General features: G+C 37.4%; 1 protein-coding gene across 5 annotated transcripts in view; it reads left to right on the top strand.

The window, feature by feature from the left end:
- The window catches only part of SNX16 (sorting nexin 16), a 39,402-nt gene extending 19,870 nt beyond the window's left edge, over positions 1-19,532 (top strand). For all 5 annotated transcript variants that reach the window (XM_090283777.1, XM_090283776.1, XM_090283774.1 and 2 more), the window contains 3 exons: positions 16,155-16,291; positions 16,815-16,934; positions 17,622-19,532. In XM_090283777.1, coding sequence (XP_090139903.1) covers positions 16,155-16,291; positions 16,815-16,934; positions 17,622-17,718 — 354 coding nt within the window. In that variant the 3' untranslated portion in view covers positions 17,719-19,532. The remainder of the gene's footprint in view (positions 1-16,154; positions 16,292-16,814; positions 16,935-17,621) is intronic.
- Positions 19,533-19,793: the final 261 nt, after the last annotated feature.

Genomic DNA, 19,793 nt, shown 5'->3' with positions numbered 1-19,793 from the left:
TTTTTTAGTGGTTGCTTGAGGTATTACAGTGTGCATCTTAACAAAATCTACTTCAGAATAAAACTTAATTACAATGAATTATACACTTGGTTCCAATATATCCTCTTTTTCTTTCCCCTGTGTTGCTATTATTATATACTTTATATCTATAGGCTATAAATATAACTACAGTGTAATAATTATATCTTTCTGTGATCTTTTGTCTTTTAAAGAACTTAATAGAGGAACGAGAAAAATATTTTATACACTCTTCTACATGTACAGTATTCCCTTATTTATCATGGGTATTACATTCTAGAACCCCCTGCGATAGGTGAAAATCCATGAAGTAGGAAACTTACATTTATTTTAGTATTTATATATATTTTAAGGCTTTATAAACCCTGCCCACACACTTACAAACCATTCCCAGTCCTTTATTAACTGTTCCCACTCCCTTATTAACCTTTTCCTCACTTTTATAAACACTACTTATGTTCTTAAACATATTCTACACTCTTAAACTGACATAACTTTAACAACATACCTATACAGTACCGCAAAATCCTGCGATATAGCAAAATGTCCATGTTAAATAAATAATATAATATTTTTAAAAATCCCACAATACAGTGAGACCGTGATAAGTGAACCACGATATAGAGAGGAACTACTGTATTCATATATTTACTGATTTCTTCCTGTGGATTGATGTTATCGTCTAGTCTCACATTCTTGCAGCTTCAGAGCCTTAATAGAGTATCTTATAAGCCAAGTCCGCTGACAACAAATACTCAGTCTTTCCTTTTTTTTAACATATATTTTATTGATTATATTGTTAAGATAGTTCCAATTTTCTCCCCTTTGCTCCCCTCTGCCAAACACCCTAGGTCCCCCAGCAATCCAACACCACCCGCCCCAGTTCATGCCCATGGGTCGTATATATAAGTACTTTGGCTTCACCCTTTTCTATATTATTATTTTTAATTAATTAATTAATTAATTTTTATAACAATAAAAAATAATCTCTCCCTCTCAGACTTAAGACCCTTTGTAATCTTATAAAGTACAGTGGGCGAAGGTCTTGTGCTCCTCTAGCTGCTTCAAGCTGGACATGGTTGTTGTCCTACCTACCCTTGGGTCCAGAAATTCCTAATAAGAGTAGGGGTGTGAAGGGAGGGTGGCCTTCCCACATGGGAAAGGATCTTGCAGATTCCAGGTCAGTTGGCTGTCCCCAGACAACGGCATGCTTGGCTTAACAGGCTGGCATCCTTGTTGTATTCTGGGGGCAATAGATTTGGCGACAGAGTTAAAAGGCATCATTCAATCCATAACCACTAGGTGACAAAAGGAAGGTATTAATTTTTCATTGTCCCACATTAGGGGAAAAAAGGGGCTTCTTTGGAGGAAGGTGTGCCAGGCATGTCTCACCTGTCCAAAACCCTTTTGCCCATTATACTTAATTTGGGCTGAGGAAATATTTTAGGTTTCCCCCCTCTCAGATCTCTGGGCCCTTGTCCAAGCCTTTAGGATAGAAAAGAGAAATCAATTATAAGACGAGGCCCACAGACCACCCCATGCTTCACCAACCCAGCCACTTAGTTCAGCCAAACCGCTGAGTCTCAGGGGGCAGTGAGGCAGACAGGATTAAGTGAGGCCTATACGTACAGACAACCACTCAGGTAATGAGATCATAGGCTTACGCCCTTTGAAAAAGAAAACACATGTTAATTTATGAAGCATAACCCACGAACAACTCTCTAAATCTGTAAGACTGTCTTATTGGAAAGACATCCAGTTGCAAGGCATTTCACATTTTTCTTGCCTGTAAATTAAGCATCTTTGATGAAGCCACAGAACTAGTTTAACTTTCAAATGAAAACAAACTTTAAATGAAAATAAACTTTGAAGACAGTTAGCTGCACGACTTTATAGTCTGCTACTGAGCATTGTGATTTTCCTTGAATCACGATTTTTCTCCTTCAGATTACCCTCTTTGTCATTAAAAGGACTGCATAAACACAACAAGAACAGCAAATGATCACTTATGATCTTTAAGTCTGCTTTGCTGAAACTTACCCAAGGAACACTTAGGGTGACCTTCATTCTGCCCTTCAGGGCACAGAAGCTGAGCCACATACCTGCCATTTGGCTTTGTCTGTAAACACTGTCTTTTCCAAGCCCTTCAGGTTTTCCATTGTGCGTTAAGATCCCTTCTGGTCATCTTTCAGGAAAGCAACCTTCGTTCCTTCCCTGGAGAGATTGCCATGGACCACACAACAAGCCAAGGTACCATGGCTTTTTTCTCATGGGCTTTTATTACCTTTGAGAATCCTAGTTCCTCAGGGCTTGTTGGTACCAACCAGAGCCCAGGCATGCCTCCTTCAGGCATGACATTCCCGTCAACATGGCCAACAAAATTTCTATTAACAACTGGTCTTATTAGTTTTATGCAAAGAACCTTATGTCATTACTTACTTCTTCAGAATGCCAAATTCTGGAGGGATCAGGTAGGGAGAAAAATATATAATGTGAAGGAAAATCCTTGTCCTTCTCGTTGTCGGCAGCCGTCCGTCTCGAGAGACGATGGTGTAGCTTCTTAAGAGTCTATCTGCACCGCCGAGAATGGTTGTGCAGTCCGACTCGGGAGTGACACGGTATCTGTCTCCTCCCGTGTTGAATCGACATCTTGCGATGACGCTGGAGTGTCCTCTCCAGTGGAGCTGAAGCTACAGAGCCTGGGCAGGCTGATATGGAGGGTCTGCCATTGCCCATGCAGCAGACCCCCCCTCTCTTCGCAGCTGAAGGATCCAAGGGAAAGACGGAGTCAATACAGCTTGGCTTCAGGTGTGCCGCAGGAGTTGCCGGTGTTGACTACAACGTCAAACCGCCTTAGGGACTCCGGCTCCGGATTTTCTGTCGGGGTTTACTCCCTTAGCCTTTCCCCTGAAGAGGTATGCCGCAAGGCAGCGGAGGTTTTTTGGAATCAGAGTTTTCCTTCTCTGATGTGTCCTTCTAATATTCACTAAAATTGCATTTCCATTCTTTGTATTTTCTTTTTTCCCCCATTAAAAATGTTTGTTTGTTTTTTTATTACAGTTATCCCACTTTTTCCCCTATTGCTTCCCCACACCATGTCCATTCCTTCTCTGACAGTCAGTCCCCACCCAGTTGTCCATGTCCATGGGTCATTTATACATGTTATTTGACTATACCCTTCCCCTTCTTACCCCCTTCTCTCTCCCCACCTACCCCCTTGTCACTGTTTGTCTACTACTTGTTTACATACCTCTGGTTCAGCTTTGTTCTTTTGTTAGTGTTGTTCATTAGTCTCTTATAATAGATGATAGCTTAAGGTATTTTTCTTTTATAGCCTGGCTTATTTCGCAAAGCATAATTTCTCTAGTTCTTCCATGTTGTTGCAAATGGTAGAAGTTTCTTCTTTCTTTCTGCTGATAGTATTCCATTGTGTAAATGTACCACTGTTTTTGATCCACTCATCTACAGATGGGCATTTAGGTTGTTTCCAGCACTTAGCTATTGTAAACAGGGCTGCTATGAACATAGGGGTGCATGAGTTCTTTTGAATTGGTGTTTCAGGATTCTTTGGATATAATCCTAGCAATGGAATTGCTGGTTCAAAAGGCAGTCCCATTTTTAGTTTTTTGAGGAAATTCCACACTGTTTTCCATAGTGGCTGCACCAGTCTGCTTTCCCACCGGCAGTGCAGTAAGATTCCCTTTTCTCTGCATCCTCGCCAGCACAAGTTGTTGATTTGTTGATGATGGCCATTCTGACTGGTGTGAGGTAGTGTCTCATGGTTTTTCTTTGCATCTCTCTGATGGCTAGTGATGTTGAGCATTTTTTCATATTTCTATGGACCCTCTATGTCCTCTTTGGAGAAGTGTTTGTTCAGGTCCTTTGCCCATTTTTTAATTGGGCTGTCTGTCTTCTTGGTGTTGAGTTGTATAAGTTCTTTATATATTTTGGATATCAGTCCCTTGTCTAAGGTATCATTGGCAAATACGTTTTCCCATATTGTTGGTTTCCTTTTCATCTTACTGATGTTTTCTTTTGCTGAGAAGAAAATCTTTAGTTTGATGTAGTGCCATTTGTTTATTCTTTCTTTTATTTCCCTTGCCTTAGGAGATATATCAGTGAAAAGGTTACTATGTGGGATATCTGAAATTTTCCTTCCTATGTTTTCCCCTAGGACTTTTATGGTGTCATGGCTTACATTTAAGCCTTTGATCCATCTTCAGTTTATTCTGGTGTATGGTGTAAGAAGGTGGTCTAGTTTCATTTTTTTGCAGGTCCCTGTCCAGTTCTCCCAGTACCATTTGTTGTAGAGGCTCTTTTCACTGCATTTTATGTTCCTTCCCTTTTTGTCAAATATTAGTTGACCATATAGACCTGGGTTTATTTCTTGACTCTCTATTCTGTTCCATTGATCTATATGTCTGTCCTTATGCCAGTACCAGACTGTTTTGATTACGTGGCCTTGTAGTATAGTTTGATGTCAGGTATTGTGATTCCTCCTACTGTGTTCCTCTTCCTCTTAATTGCTGAGGCTATTCAGGCTCTTTTTTGGTTCCATATAAATTTTTGAAGTATTTTTTCTAGGTCTGTGTAATATGTTGTTGGTATTTTAATAGGGATTGCATTGAATCTATGAATTGCTTTGGGTGGTATGGACATTTTAATGATGTTGATTCTTCCCATCCATGAACATGATATATGCTTCCATTTATTTGTATTTTCCTTAATTTCTTTCTTCAGTGTTATGTAGTTTTCTGAGTACAGGTCTTTTACCTCCTTGGTTAAGTTTATTCCTAGGTACCTTATTTTTCTTGTTGCTATGGTAAATGGGATTTTTCTTCTAGTTTCTATCTCTGATATTTTTTTGTTGATGTACAGAAACACCTTTGATTTCTGAATATTGACTTTGTACCCTGCTGTTTTGCCAAGTTCACTTATTAGATCGGGTAGTTTTTTTGTGGAGTCTATAGGGTTTTCTATGTACACTATCATGTCATCTGGAAATAATGACAGTATTACATCTTCTTTTCCAATTTAGATGCCTTTTATTTCTCTTTCTTGTCTGATTGCTGTGGCTAGAACTTACAAGACTATGTTGAATAGGAATGGAGAGAGTAGACATCCTTGTCTTGTTCCTGACCTCAGGAGGAATGCTTTCAGCTTTTGCCCATTGAGTATGATGTTGGCTTCAGGTTTCTCATAATATGGCCTTTATTATGTTGAGGTATGCTCCTTCTATTCCCATTTTGCTGAGAGTTTTCATCATAAATGGGTGTTGTACTTTATCAAATGCTTTTTCAGCATCTATTGATATGATCATGTGATTTTTGTCTTTCATTTTGTTTATCTGATATATTACAAGTATTGATTTACGAATGTTAAGCCATCCTTGCTTTCTTGGGATGAATACCACTTGATCATGGTGTATGAGCTTTCTAATGTGTTGCTGGATCTGGATCGCCAATGTTTTATTAAGGATTTTAGCATCTATGTTCATCAGCAATATTGACCTGTACTTTTCTTTCTATGTTGTGTCTTTATCTAGTTTTGGAATTAGAGCAAAACTTGCTTCATAGAAAGAGTTTGGGAGTCTTCCTACTTCTTGGATTTTTTGGAATAATTTGAGAAGAGTTGGCATTCTTGATGAGCCTGGTTAAAGGCTTGTCGATTTCTTTTATCTTTTCAAATAACCAGCTCCTACTTTTGTTGATCTTTTGAATTGTTTGTTTAGTCTCCATGTCATTTAATTCTGCTCTGATCTTGATGATTTACTTCTTTCTACTCACTCTGGGGTTTGTTTATTGTTTTTCCTCTAGTTTTTGTAGCTGTAGAGTTAGATTTTTTATTAGAGATTCTTCTATCCTTTTTAGGTAGGCCTGTATTGCTATGAACTTTCCTCTCAGGACTGCTTTCGCTGTATCCCATAGGTTTTGGGTTGTTGTCTGTTCATTATCATTAGTTTCCAGAAACTTTTTGAATTTTCTTTAATGTCGTTGTTAACCCATTCATTATTTAATAGCATGTTATTCATTCTCCATGAGTTTTAATGTTTTTTGAGTTTTTTCCTTGAGGTTGATTTTCAATTTTAAGCCATAGTGATCTGAGACAATGCTTGATATAATTTCAATTTTCATGAATTTGTTGAGGCTTGTTTTGTGTCCTACCATGTGGTCTATCTTTGAAAATGTTCCATGTGCATTTGAGAAATATGTATATTTTGCTTCTTTGGGGTGTAAACTTCTATATATATCGACTAAGTCCATTTGATCTAAAGTGTTGTTCAGTGCCGCAATATCTTTAGTGTTTCTTTGCTTTGAAGATCTGTCCATTGTTGACAATGGGGTGTTAAAGTCCCCTACGATGAGTGTGTTGCTGTCTATATCTTTCTTGGAGTCTTTCAAAATTTTCCTTACATATTTGGGTGCTCCTATGTTGGGTGCATATATGTTTACAGGGGTTATATCTTCTTTATGATTTTTCCCTTAAGTATTATGAAATGCCCTTCTTTGTCTCTTTTTATGGCCTTTACTGTGAAATCTGTTTTGTCTGATATAAGTATGGCTACCCCAGCTTTTTTTTCATGTCCATTTGCTTGAAATACTTTTTTCTATCGTTTCACTTTCAGTCTGTGTATATCTTTTGTTCTAAGGTGGGTCTCTTATAGACAGCATATATGTGGGTCATTCTTTCTGATCCATTCAGCTACTCTGTGTATTTTGATTGCAGCATTTAATCCATTTACATTTAAGGTTATTATCGATAGGTACTTATTCATTATCTTTTCCCCCCTTTGTACTTGTATTTCTCTCTGTCTCTCTGTTTCTTCATCTTCTTAAAGCACACCCTTTTTAGCATCTCTTTGAATGCTGGTTTGGTGGAGATGTATTCTTTTAGCCTTCTTTTGTCTTGGAAACTCCTTATTTCACCTTCCATTTTGAAGGAGAGCCTTGCTGGGTAGAGCATTTTTGGTTGTAGGCCTTTGTTTTTCATTGCTAGGAATATGTTTTACCATCCCCTTCTGGCTTGTAGTGTTTCTGCTGAGAAATATGATGATCGCCTTATTGGAGCTCCCTTGTATGTTATTAGTTGTTTCTCTCTTACTGCTTTTAGGATTCTCTCTTTGTCTTTTAATGTTACCATTTTAATTATGGTGTGTCTTGAAGTGGGCCTTTTTGGGTTCATCTTCATTGGGACCCTCTTTGCTTCCTGGACTTGTGTGACTCTTTCTCTCATCAAGTTTGGGAATTTTTCTGTCATTAGTTTTTCAAACAGGTTTTCTATCCCTTGCTCCTCTTCTTCTCCTTCTGGAATTCCTATGATACAAATATTATTACGTTTCATGTTGTCCTGCAACTCTCTTAAAACCTCTTCATTCTTTTTAAGGCTTTTTTCATTTTGTTGCACTGCCTGGAAATTTTTTTCTACGTTGTCCTCCAGCTTCTGATCTGATCTTCTACTTCCTCTAGCCTGCTTTTAATTCCTTCTACTGTGTTCTTCAATTCAGAAATCGTATTCTTCATTTCCTCCTGGCTCTTATTGATAGCTTCTATGTTCTTTTTCATGCTGGTGTAATTCTCAGTAAGTTCCTTGGAGTTTCTCTGGAGTTCCTTCGAGTTTCCCTGGAGTTCTTTGTAGTTTTCTTTGAGCTCGCTGATCTCATTGAGCTGTTCCCTATAATCCATCTTTTGAATTCCATATCTGATAGTTTGCTTCCCTCTATTTCATTTAGCACTCTCTCTGGGGATTCTACCTTTCCTTTTGATGGGGGTTTGTTTCTTTGTCTCCCCATTTTTGTGACTCCTGTTGTTTGTTTGTGCTTCTTAGAATGATCTGCACTTCCTGGATCTGCCCCTGGTGGTGTCAGATCGTGTACCAGTCTGGGCCTAGGCAGCCTGTTGGAGACTTCCAGGGATCTACTGCCTTTGTCTATCTTCTTTAGTTGTTAATCTATTCAATCTGTGATTAGCCATCAGGCTTAAGGACCGTGGGTATGGCCGCTTAATTCCTGTAGGCAGGGCTTTGCTTCCCCTCAGGCTGACGCCACTTGGAGCGGAATGGTCTGTTTGCTGTACTGGGGCTGAGTCAGCACTGGGACCTGGTCGGCTTCTCCCCCAGTTCTCTCCTCAAAGCCACTGACCCAAATTCTCCCCAAGCATCTCTAATCCTCTCTGCCTTCCCTCTGCTTGAGCCCAGGGTAAGTGGATGCCAAAATATTTTCATATGTGATCCAATCAAGAGCTGTTTTTCTCCAGCTGTTTCTCTCCGGCTAGCAAGAAACCCTATGGCTTTTCGCTTTTCACAGCTGGATACTATTTTACTTTCCGCTCTGTTGCCGTAGGCTGGGAAGCGCAGCTGGGGTTTTAGGCCCTGCCCTTCTCAGGGGAAATTCCCTCCCAGCTGCAGAGCTGTTTCTGAGTCCCTTTAGCTGCCACCTGTTTGAGCCCAGCCAGCCCTTTTGCGTCTCCACACTTCCTGCCGGTCACGCTGTGATGAAGTGGCCTTTTCTGTCTCTCCATGGTTATAAGACTTCTCTCCAGCTAGTATTAAGTTGCTTATTCCAGATGATTTCTCCACAATTAAGTTGTAAGTCCAGACTGGCCCAGGAGGAGTTAGTATAGCTTCCAATTACTCCTCCGCCATCTTGAATCTCTCCCTCAGTCTTTCTTTCTGAGAATGTCCTTTTCTTTTATTATCCTCACCTGAGGACATTTTTTCATTGTTTTTAGAGGGAGAGGGAGGGAGAGATAAACATTGAAGTGAGAGAGAAACATCAGTTGGTTACCTCTCGTAGGCTCTCTGACTGAGGATCAAACCCACAACCTAAGTATGTGCCCTGACCAGGAATCAAACCCACAACCTTTCAGTGCACAGGACAATGCTCTAACCAACTAAGCCATACAGGCCAGGGTTGAGAATGTTCATTATTTTAAGTATGTTTTATTGATTATGCTATTACGTTTGTCCCAATTTTTCCCTCTTTGCCCCTCTCCACCTAGTACCCCCCCTTCCCTTCAGCAATCCCACCTTTTAGTTCATGTCCATGGGTCTCGCATGTAAGTTCTTTGGATTCTCCATTTCCTATGCTATCCTTAACTTCCCCCTATCAGTTATGCTTCTTAATCTCTGCACCATTTTCCTCTTTCTCTCCCTTCTGTCTCCCAGCTGATAACCCTCCAAATGATCTCCATATCTATGATTCTGTTCCTGTTCTGCTTGTTTGCTTAGTTTTCTTTTTTAATTCAGTTGTTGATAATTGTGAATTTGTTGTCTTGTTATTGTTTGTGGTTATGATCTTTGTCTTTTTCTTAAATAAGTCCCTTTAACATTTCATGTAATAAGGGCTTGGTGATGATGATCTCCTTTAGCTTTACCTTGTCTGGGAACCACTTTATCTGCCCTTCCATCTGATGATAGCTTTGCTGGATAGTGTAGTCAAGGTTGTAGGTCTTTGCTTTTCATCACTTTGAATACTTCTTGCCAGTCCCTTCAGCCTACAGTATTTCTCTTGGAAATCAAATGACAGTCTTATAGGAACTCCTTTGTATGTAACTCTCTTCTTTTCTCTTTCTGCTTTTAAGATTCTCTCTTTATCTTTAACCTTTGGAATTTTAATCATGATGTGTCTTAGTGTCGTCCTCTTTGGGTCCAACTTGTTTGGGACTCTCTGTGCTTCCTGTGTCTCTTTCACTTGGTAAAATAGGGAAATTTTCTTCTATTATTTTTTCAAATAAGTTTTCAATATCTTGCTCTTCCTCTTCTCCTTCTGGCATCCCTATGATTTAGGTGTTGGTACATGTGGAGATCTACCAGAGGCTTCTTCCACTATCCTCATTTCCTCTGAATTCATGTTTTTTCTCGCTGTTCTGGTTGAATGCTTGTTTCTTCCTTATGTTCTAAACTGTTGATATGAATCCCAGCTTCCTTCCCTTCACTGTTGGTTCCCTGTATATTTTTCTTTATTTCATTTTGTATAACCTTCATTTCTTCCTTATTTATTTATTTATTTATTGCTGTATTCTGTGTTCTCTGAGCATTTTTATCACTGTTTCACTTAGTTCTTTTTCCAGAGTTTTGTTCTCTTCTTTCATTTGTACTATATTTCTTTGTCTCTTCAGTTTAGCAGCCTCGCTGTGTTTGTTTCTATGTATTATGTAGAGCTGCTTTACTCCCTTAGTAGTGTAGCCTGAGTAGAAGAGGCACCTGTGAATTGTGTGGGGCAGAGCCTTAGGTAATTACCAGGGCAAGGAAACTTGCTTGAGAGGTTTGTGGCTGTGTGGAAAGGGCTCAGAGAAGGGACAGTGTCGCCATCTAGCTTCTGGCGGTTTTCCCAGTGCTTGCCCTGTTTCCAGTCTCTTCATCCTCTTCCTGTGTGCAACTGGTGCCCTTCCAGCCTCTGCCCTCATGGTGAATCCCAGAGTGGGTGGGTTTGCATATATTCTAAGACTGTGCTGGCTCTTTAAGCAGCAAAAATCCAGCAGTTTCTTGTGCTTCCCCAACCCCCCAACTGGTTTTTACAGCCAGGGGTTTATGTTCCTGTGGTCTGGCCTGGGGCTGGGATCGCTTGCTCCCAAGGTATCCCTCCTGTCCTTTCTGCAACCACTTTCCTTGCCCCACTGCCTCTCCGCTGTCTCTGCAACTCTGCCCCTCCTTCCCATCTGGATGAATGTGTCTTCTTTAAATCCTTGGTTGTTGGACTTCCATACAGCTTGATTTTCTGAGGGTTCTGGGTATGACTAGTTTTGAAATCGGTTGTAATTCTGTGGTTGTGCGAGGAGGCGAAGTGTGACTGCCTATGCCTCCATCCTGAGAATGTTCATTTTTAAGGCATAGTTTAGTTTTCCAGTGAAAAGTCAACCTTTAATTATGTTATTGTTCCCATGTGCATGGTGAGATTTTTAGCCCTTGCTACTTTCCAGATTGTTTCTTTTTTTGACTTTCAACAGTTTGATTATAATGTACAGAGGTATACATTAATCTTCAGAGTGACCTTCTGTAGTAGTTGCTTTATTATCCGCTTTTGCAAAGTGGAAACTGAGTACCAGAAAGGTCAGTGCACAGAGTTGGGCTGTCTGAAGAGGCCTAGGCTCCTTACAGGGCATCTGTAGCCTCCAGTTTTGGAGCCTTCATGGTAGTTAAACTGTGCTGCATAAGGGTCCTGTATTGTGCTCTTCAAAATAATCCTGCACTATCTCTGGGTCCCTGCAGTGACTCTGGGATAGGGCCAAAGGGATGCTGGAAGGCACATGCCCACCTTATGGCCCATGGCCAATAACTGCCATTGACTGTCAATTCCACATCTTCGTAGAAGAAGAGCTTAAGCAATGAGCTCAGAAAAGAAAACCAGGTGTTACCATTGAGAAATAGGAAGCACAAAACCATCAACTGATAATGGGACATAACTTTAGCTGTGTTTGGGGTCATATACGTGCATCATTCTCCTTAAAGAAAGGGAAAGTGTAGAGACCTTAGATTTTCTCAAGTGATTTTTTTAAAAGAAAAATGTTATGTAAATAAAAAAAAGTAGCAGTAATGAACATACTACAATAGTATCATGTGTCATTAACAATGAGACTAAGGTTTTTAAAGTAAATGAATACATATGTTGTCTGTCTGGAAAAAGTACAGCCATTGTTGTTTTTGTTGTTGTTCTTATATATATATATTTTTAACAAGGTTACTTTATTTTATTTTTATTTTATTTTATTTATCTGTGTTTAGAGAGAGGGGAAAGGAGAAAGAGAGGGAGAGAAACATCAATGTGTGGTGTCTCTCACGTACCCCCAACTGGGGACCTGGCGTGCAACCTAGTCATGTGCCCTGACTGCGAATCGAACCAGCGACACTTGGTTCGCAGGCCGAGCCACTGAGCCACAGCAACCAGGCATTGTTAATATAATAAGAATGGTTTATATGACATTATATAACCTGGCAGCCAAGGAGAGTGGGCTGGAATGCACATGTGTGGACACTGATGACTTCACTGTACTAGTCAGTGGGAGTGATGGATGCCATTGAGTGAGCATATTACTGTGTGGTCATTGCATTCAAAATGGCTGAGTGAGTAGAGCAATGAATCTGCATCAAATTTTGCATTAAGCCTGAACATCCCTCCATGGAAACTATTCGGATGATTCAGAAGGCCACAGCTGTGAGCAACTGGTGATTGGTAGTTTCATCATGACAATGTATCTGCTCATGCATCACGTCTCATTCAGAGTTTTTTGGTGAAATATCAAGTCACCCAGGTGACTCAGCCCTGCTGCAGCCAAGATCTGGTGTCCTGTGCTTCTGGGTTTTCCCAAAACTAAAATAACCTTTGAAAGAAAAGAGATTTCAGACCATTGATGAGATTCAGGAAAATACGACAGGGCTGCTGATGGCTATTGGAAGAACTGTGTGAGGCCCCAAGGTGCCTACTTTGAAGGGGACTGAGGTGTCATTGTTATGTACAGTGTTTCTTGTATGTTGTATCTTCTCAATAAATACAGTAGTCCTTCTGTATATCGCAGTTCACTTATCATGGCCTCACTATATCGTGGGATTTTAAAAAATAACATTTAATTATCGCAGATTTTTCACTATATCATGGAATTTTGCGGTGCAGTATACATATGTTGTTAAAGTTATGTAGGTTTAAGAGTGTAGAATAAATGTAAGGTTCCTATTTCACAGGGGTGTCTAAAACATAATACCCGTGATCAGTGAGGGAATACTGTATCTCTTTATTTTTCATAGTACGCAGCTGGATACTTTCTGGACAGACCTCATAAATCTTTGTGTTTATCATACTTTGGATCATTGAGCTTCTTAGATTTGGCAGATTAATGCTCAACATCAGACCTGGGAATATGTTGGCCATTATTTGTTCAAATAATTTTTCAGGCCTTTTTTTTTTTTTTTACTTTTGCCAGGATTTCTATTACCTGTATGTTTGTATACTTTATATGGTACAACATGTTTCTTCAGTGCTATTTATTTTCCTTCGGTCATTTTTGTCTCTGTTCTTCAAGTTGGACAGTTTCTATATTGATCTGTCTTCGAGCTCATCCATTCATTTTTCTGACATCTCAGTCTGCTCTTGAGCCCCTTTCATTAATTTTTCATTTTAATTGTATTTTTCAAATCCAGAATTTCTCTTTTCATTTCTTTTTTGTCATTCTGTTTTTTTCTCTTTGAGGTTCTCTATGTGGTTGTTTTTTTAAATTATTATTATTCGTGTTTATTCTATTACAATTGGCCCAATTGCCACCCACCCCTTTGCCCTCCTCACCCCTCCCACCCCTCATTCCAACACCTTTATCTATGTCCATGCATCATTCATGCCAGTTCTTTGACTATTTCATTCCCCTTCTTTCCACCATCTCCCTCTCCCCTATCCCCTCCGGCAGCTGTCAGTCTGTTCCGTATTTCTGTGTCTCTGGTTCTGTTTAGTTCATTAGTTTATTTTGTTAATTGGATTTTTTTTATAAGTGAGATCATATGGTATTTGTCTTTCACTGCCTGGCTTATGTCACTTAGCAAAATAGTCTCCAGTTCCGCCATGCTGTCTCAAAAGATAGGAATTCCTTATTTTCTGTTGCATTTTGTATGTGTACCACAGTTTTTTAATCCATTAATCTACTGATAGGCACTTAGGCTGTTTCCAACAATTAGCTATTGTAAATAGAACTGCTATGAACATAAGAGTGCATAGGTTCTTTGGAATTGGTGTTTGGGGAGTCTTCAGGTATATTCCCAGCAGTGGAATGGCTGGGTCAAAAGGCTATTCCACTTTTAGTTTTTTGAGGATACTCCATTATGTTTTCCATAGTGGCTGCACCAGCCTGCATTCCCATCAACAGTGTTCTAGGGGTCCCTTTTCACCACATCCTCACCAGCACCTGTTGTTTGTTGATTTATTAATAGCCTTTTGGCAGGTGCGAGATGATATCTCATTGTGGTTTTAATTTTCATCTCTCTGATGTCTAGTGGTGGTGGAAATTTTTTCATATATTTATGGGCCATCTGTATGTCCTCCTTGGAGAAGTCTCTATTCAGGTGGTTTGCCCATTTTTTAATTGGATTGTGTTAAGTCATATGAGCTCTTTATATATTTTGAAGATTAAACCCTTGTCCGATGTATCTATTGTTGGCACGTATGTTCTCCTATACAGTCGGTTCTCTTTATTTCTCTTTATTTTGATAATGGTTTATTTAGCTCTGCAGAAGCTTTTTTCATTTGGTGCATTCCCATTTGTTATTTTTTCATTTGCCTTGCCCTAGGAAATATGTTGGCAAAAATATTGCCACGTGGGATATCTGAAATATTACTGTCTGTGTTTTCTGTTAGGACTTTGGTGGTATCACGACTTATATTTAAGTCTTCTATCCATTTTGAGTTTATTCTGGTGTATGGTGTAAGTTGATGGTCTAGTCCAATTTTTTTTGCATGTACCAGTCCAGTTCTCTCAACACCATTTGTTGAAGAACCTGTTTTTTTACTCCATTGTATATCTGTGCCTCCTTTGTCAAATATTAGTTGACCATAGCGACATGGGTTTATTTCTGGGCTCTCTATTCTGTTCCACTGGTATATATGTATGTTCTTATGCCAGTACCAGACTGTTTTGATTACAGTGGCCTTGTAAGATAGTTCGATATCAGGTATTGTGGTCCCTCCAACTATGTTCTTTATCAAGATTGCTGAGGATACTTGGGGTTTTCTTTGATTTCATATAAATTTTTGAAGTATTTGTTCTAGATCTGTGAAATATGCCATTGGTATTTTAATAAGAATTGCATTGAATCTATAGATTGCTTTGGGTAGTATGGACATTTTAATGATGTTAATTCTTCCAGTCCATGAACATGGTGTATGCTTCCATTTATTTTTATCTTCCTCAATTTGCTTCTTCAGTGTTCTATAGTTTTCCAAGTACAGGTCTTTTATCTCCTTGGTTAAATTTATTTCTAGGTATTTTTCTTTTTCCTGTTGCTATAGTGAGTAGGATTGTTTCCTTAGTTTCTCTTTCTGAAAGTTCATTGTTAGTGTACAGAAATTCCATCGATTTCTGAATATTGACTTTGTATCCCGCTCTTCTGTCAAGTTCACTTATTAAGTCGAGTAGTTTTTTGTTGGAGACTATAGGGTTTCTATGTACACTATTATGTTGTCTGCAAATAATGACAGTTTTACTCCCTCCATTCCAATAGGGTGCCTCCAGGACTATATTAAGTAAGAGTAATGAATGTGGACACTCCTGTATTATTCCCGTTCTTAAGAAAAAAAAAACTTTTAAGTTTTATCCATTGATTTTAATGTGAGACACTCTATTTGCTGAGTCCATACTTTGTTAATTATTATACTATGGCATTATAATCTTTGTATCTGGTAATATAAGGATTCCCTTCCTTGTTCTTCCTTGAGTTGGCTATATGCCCTTCCATATGGATTATATAAATAACATCTGAGTTTTATGGAAAATCCTTTTGGCATTTTTGAGGCAATTAGAATACACTTATTGATTAATTTTGAAGAGCACTGTCTTTACGGTCATGAATCTTTATGAGATTTTTGCTTACTTAGCTCTTTATTTAAAGTCCTTTAGTAAAGGTTTAAATTTTTTCCTTAACTTTATAAGGAAAGCTTCAGAATTTATTATCGTAATTGATATTTTTATTATATTCTAATTTATTACTCTTGTATTTTTGTATATTTATTATGTCACAGCCTTAGTGAAATCTTTCATTAGTTGATATATTCTTTTGGATTTACTATTTACTATTTCTGTTTACTATAACTGAGCTAATACAAATGAAATCAGTAGCCTCAGCTTTTTTTAATGTGTAATCATTTCAGACTGAGTAGAGATAGACTAAGTAGAATATAAATTCATATAGTGGTTGTTAGTAATTTTTCATTCTACTCTTGAGGGATATATCACATATTTACCTCAGACACTCTGGTGGTGGGTGGCGACAAATTGCTAAGACAACAGAGACCGGAAAATGTACAGAATAAATAGTTAAGGTTGCAAACGTATTGCCTTGATTGTCCATGTTCCTTGACTCCTCTGTAATGATGGTGAGAAAGATACTGTGTACATAATTAATTTTATTCTTTTTCTGCATAAGACTTTTGTCTGTTTGTTTTTAAGGCTTTTTGTGAAACTTTAGAGGAGACAAACTACCGTTTTCAGAAAGAATTACTTGAAAAACAAAAAGAGGTTGAGTCACTGAAGAAACTGCTTGGTGAGAAGCAACTTCATATAGACATGCTAGAGAACAGGATCAGGTGTGTTGTTATACCTGCATTTCTAGTCTAAGTCATCTCTCAGTACTCTGGGATAGATGCACTTTGTATTTAATACAAAGTTCTAATTTTAAAAGTCATAGACTCTTTGCATCCTTCCTTGTAGATTAAAAAGTTGTTTTTCAATTATTAATTTAGGAGGCTGAACATTCGAAGGATGGGAAGGTCCAGAATAATAAGCCTCTAGCTGTTCAATAGGATGAACATTATTAATTTTAACCTATTTAAATGGCATCTTTGTTTCCAGATATTTATGCCAAATTTTCACATATTGAAGTTTCAGTTTGCCTTCTCATCAGCATGCATTGAATTGATGCTGAAATCATTTTAAATTAATCATTAAAATTAATTTTTTTATTTCTAGTCAGCAGTTTATTAGCCATGTGACTATATTAAGACTTAAAAGCTGAAAACAAGGAAAACTACATATATTCACAGCAAACATACATAATTTTTTTCAAGAAGATATTTAATAGGAAAATAACTTGTTGTAATTTACTTGTAGAGCATTGTGTTTAGAGCCTGAGGAGTCACTGCTCTCGTCAGGTACAGAAGGTGGACAGATCCTAAAGGCGGACTCCCCTGCTCTTCAGGTCGATCAAGAAGTCTTCTATGAAGAATCCAGGTAAATAATATTTAGTTTATTATAGTCTGATCATCTGAATAATTGGTGGGAAATTGTTATAATACTTGATAGAGTATCCTTTACACACTCACTTATTGTTGCATAATGAATCTGCTGAGCACACAGAAAAAGACTGTAAGTATTCTAGGCTGTCCTAACACTTAGTCTCTTTGGCAGCTCGGCTCTAAGTTGTTTTTATAAAGATACTTAATTTGAAGCTGTGTTTGAATTAACTGGGCGCTGTGTCAGTTAATTAGTTTTGTAAATCTTGTCAAATTAATCTCCCATAATCTCACTCTTTTTCCATTCAAAATGTGGAACACTATAATAGCTACTACCCTGTCTATGTGATAGCAATGATGAAAATAGTGTTTTTAAAAGCCTATAGAATTTTTATTGTACATAAATCCAAGCTAATTATTAACACTTTAGTGGTAGTTGTTAAGCTATAATTATGACAAGCAATTTAATGTTTGTAAGGGTAATCACAAACTAGATTTTTATTGATAAATGATTGTTGGGAGAGCTGATAGAATTAAAAATATGTCTCCAGAAGTTCTCTGGTAGTAACAAGTGAAAAATATTATATGTCTTCTTTAAATATTTAAATATTCTTTACATAAAATATTTTTAAAGGTATTAGCATGCATCCAGTCTTGACAGTGATGTGTTTCTCTTTCTTTGCAGAGCTGATGACAAGCCATGCTTAAGTTTTGGTGAACCTGAAAATTCTGCATCAGAGGTAGAAGTAGCAGAAGTGGCATACAACGCTGAAGAAGACTAATCTGTCATAGCCGTTTCTTCCCTTTCCATATCTCAGCAGCTTTAGAATCGAGCATTTACAGAAAACAGCAAGAATGCCCTTATATAAAGTTTACATAAAGAAAAGTTTTTTAAGTTATGGGGATAAGAAATATATTCACTGATGCTTTAAGTTGTCTTTTATTCAACGTTTGGATTTAATACACTGTAAAAATTTTAGAGTTCTGTTATCAAGACCCACGTTCTTAAGTACTGTGCATAAATTATTTTGTTTTTTTGCCAGTATATTGCTCCAAATGAATGTGTGTTTATATTACCAGTTATATTAATCAAATGAAAATTAATTGCATGTTGCTTGCTGTTTGGTTGAGATATACTTCTTTGTATCTCTGACATGATTTCATTGGTAAAGAATTGAGTTTTAAATATTGAAATGTTTACCATCTCTTAATAAAAACTGCTTATTTAGAATGTTACTGCTGTTGAAAAGTAGAAAACTTTCTAGTACCAAAGGAAAATTATTTGAAATAGCTGTAATAATAAGCTAAAGTGCTAAAATAGCCTTGATTTGAAAAGGTAATTTGTTATTACCAAAATACAGTAAGTGTCCCGGTTTATTGTTTTACTTTTTTCCTCATAATCTTTATATAAATTTCTGCCTGTAGAATCCGTGAGTTTGCCTCTTTCAGAACACTACCTCTTTTTGCTAATCAAGGCATACTTTTTTGAAAATACATTATGGATTCTAAGCAAATAAGGAGTTATTTTTAAAAAAGAAAAAGAAAAAGCCATATATGATATATACTACAAAGTTCCTAACTATGTTGACTCCTGGCATTGCATGTCTTTATGTGTAAATATGTTACTATATTCTATTCTTGGCAATTTTCTTTTTAATATATTTAGCCAAATGATGCACTTTATGGTAATTAAACTGTTTTGTGCCAAGTCAAATTGGTGAATTTCTTTAATGAGTAGAGTTAGGGCCTTCAGTACTTCACTTTTTACACAAGCCTCCTGGGGTCTGAGTCAGCTTTATGAAAAAGTGTTCATTTCTGCTTTGTGTACAGTTGTCAAAAGTGCCTTGTTTCATTTGTATACTATGAAGTTATTCATGTTCTGTTTCTACTGTTTTGCATATTGCTGTTAATAAGCATCATAATCATGCTAGCATTTTGAGATCCCAGTTGGTATATTGAACTCCACATACTTTCTAAAAACCGAGGGAAACTTGCTGGGGAAATAGCTGCATTTCTTTCTTCACTATCTAAGAGTGGTCAGTATCTTGATGAATGTATTAAGATGTCATTATTTAAAATTCTATGCACATAGATTAATAGATCCAGTGGCTATTTTTAACATTTGATCTAAAAAGGAGACTGCTTTTTACCAAAGTACCAAAAACTTTTAAAGTCTATGTCAAAATGCCCCGGGTATGCTCTGTCTCAGAATATTTTCCACAAAGTGTACCAGAAACATGTTCACTAGCCTGGGAGACAGAAAGAACAAAACACACTGGTCTACCTGTATCTTTCAAAATATTATTTTAGGTTTGAAAAGAACAATCATTTAAGTTAATATAATTTTTAATCTAATAAAGCATGATTATCTATGCTAAATTCCAGATATTATAACACTACATGTCTGTTTTAAAGTAAACCATACACTTTCAAAATCTGGTCTTTCATAAGATTGTGTTAAAGTTTGGGGTGGGTGGAGAAAAACTCTTGTTGATTAGGTAAGCCACTATTTACATTTAGAATTTACTTTTTTACTTTTATAATGCATTTTATTCCCAATATTATCTTCGTTTAATAAATTTTTTTTTCAATACAACAGTAGCTGTGTTCTTCAAATATTGAATACCATCCCTTTCCAGTTTCTGCATTCTTTTCTCCATCCCTACGATTATTGTAAATTCAGTTGTAGTTAACTACTGCATTTCCCAGATGTAGAATGAGTTTTTAAGTTTACACTTTATGGTCAGTCATTGTGAAAAGGTGCAATGCACTTCAAATAAAACCAATATTAATTTTTAAAATTGAGCATAGCTGAAACAAAACTCTTACGGGTAATCTTTTAACCTTTGAAAAATCA

The sequence above is a fragment of the Furipterus horrens genome, unplaced genomic scaffold (assembly GCF_987537825.1).
Source record: "Furipterus horrens unplaced genomic scaffold, mFurHor1.1.pri manual_scaffold_7, whole genome shotgun sequence".
NCBI lineage: Eukaryota > Metazoa > Chordata > Mammalia > Chiroptera > Furipteridae > Furipterus > Furipterus horrens.
The sequence above is the reverse complement of the archived record's forward strand: the minus strand, read 5'-3'. Positions and strand labels throughout refer to the sequence as shown.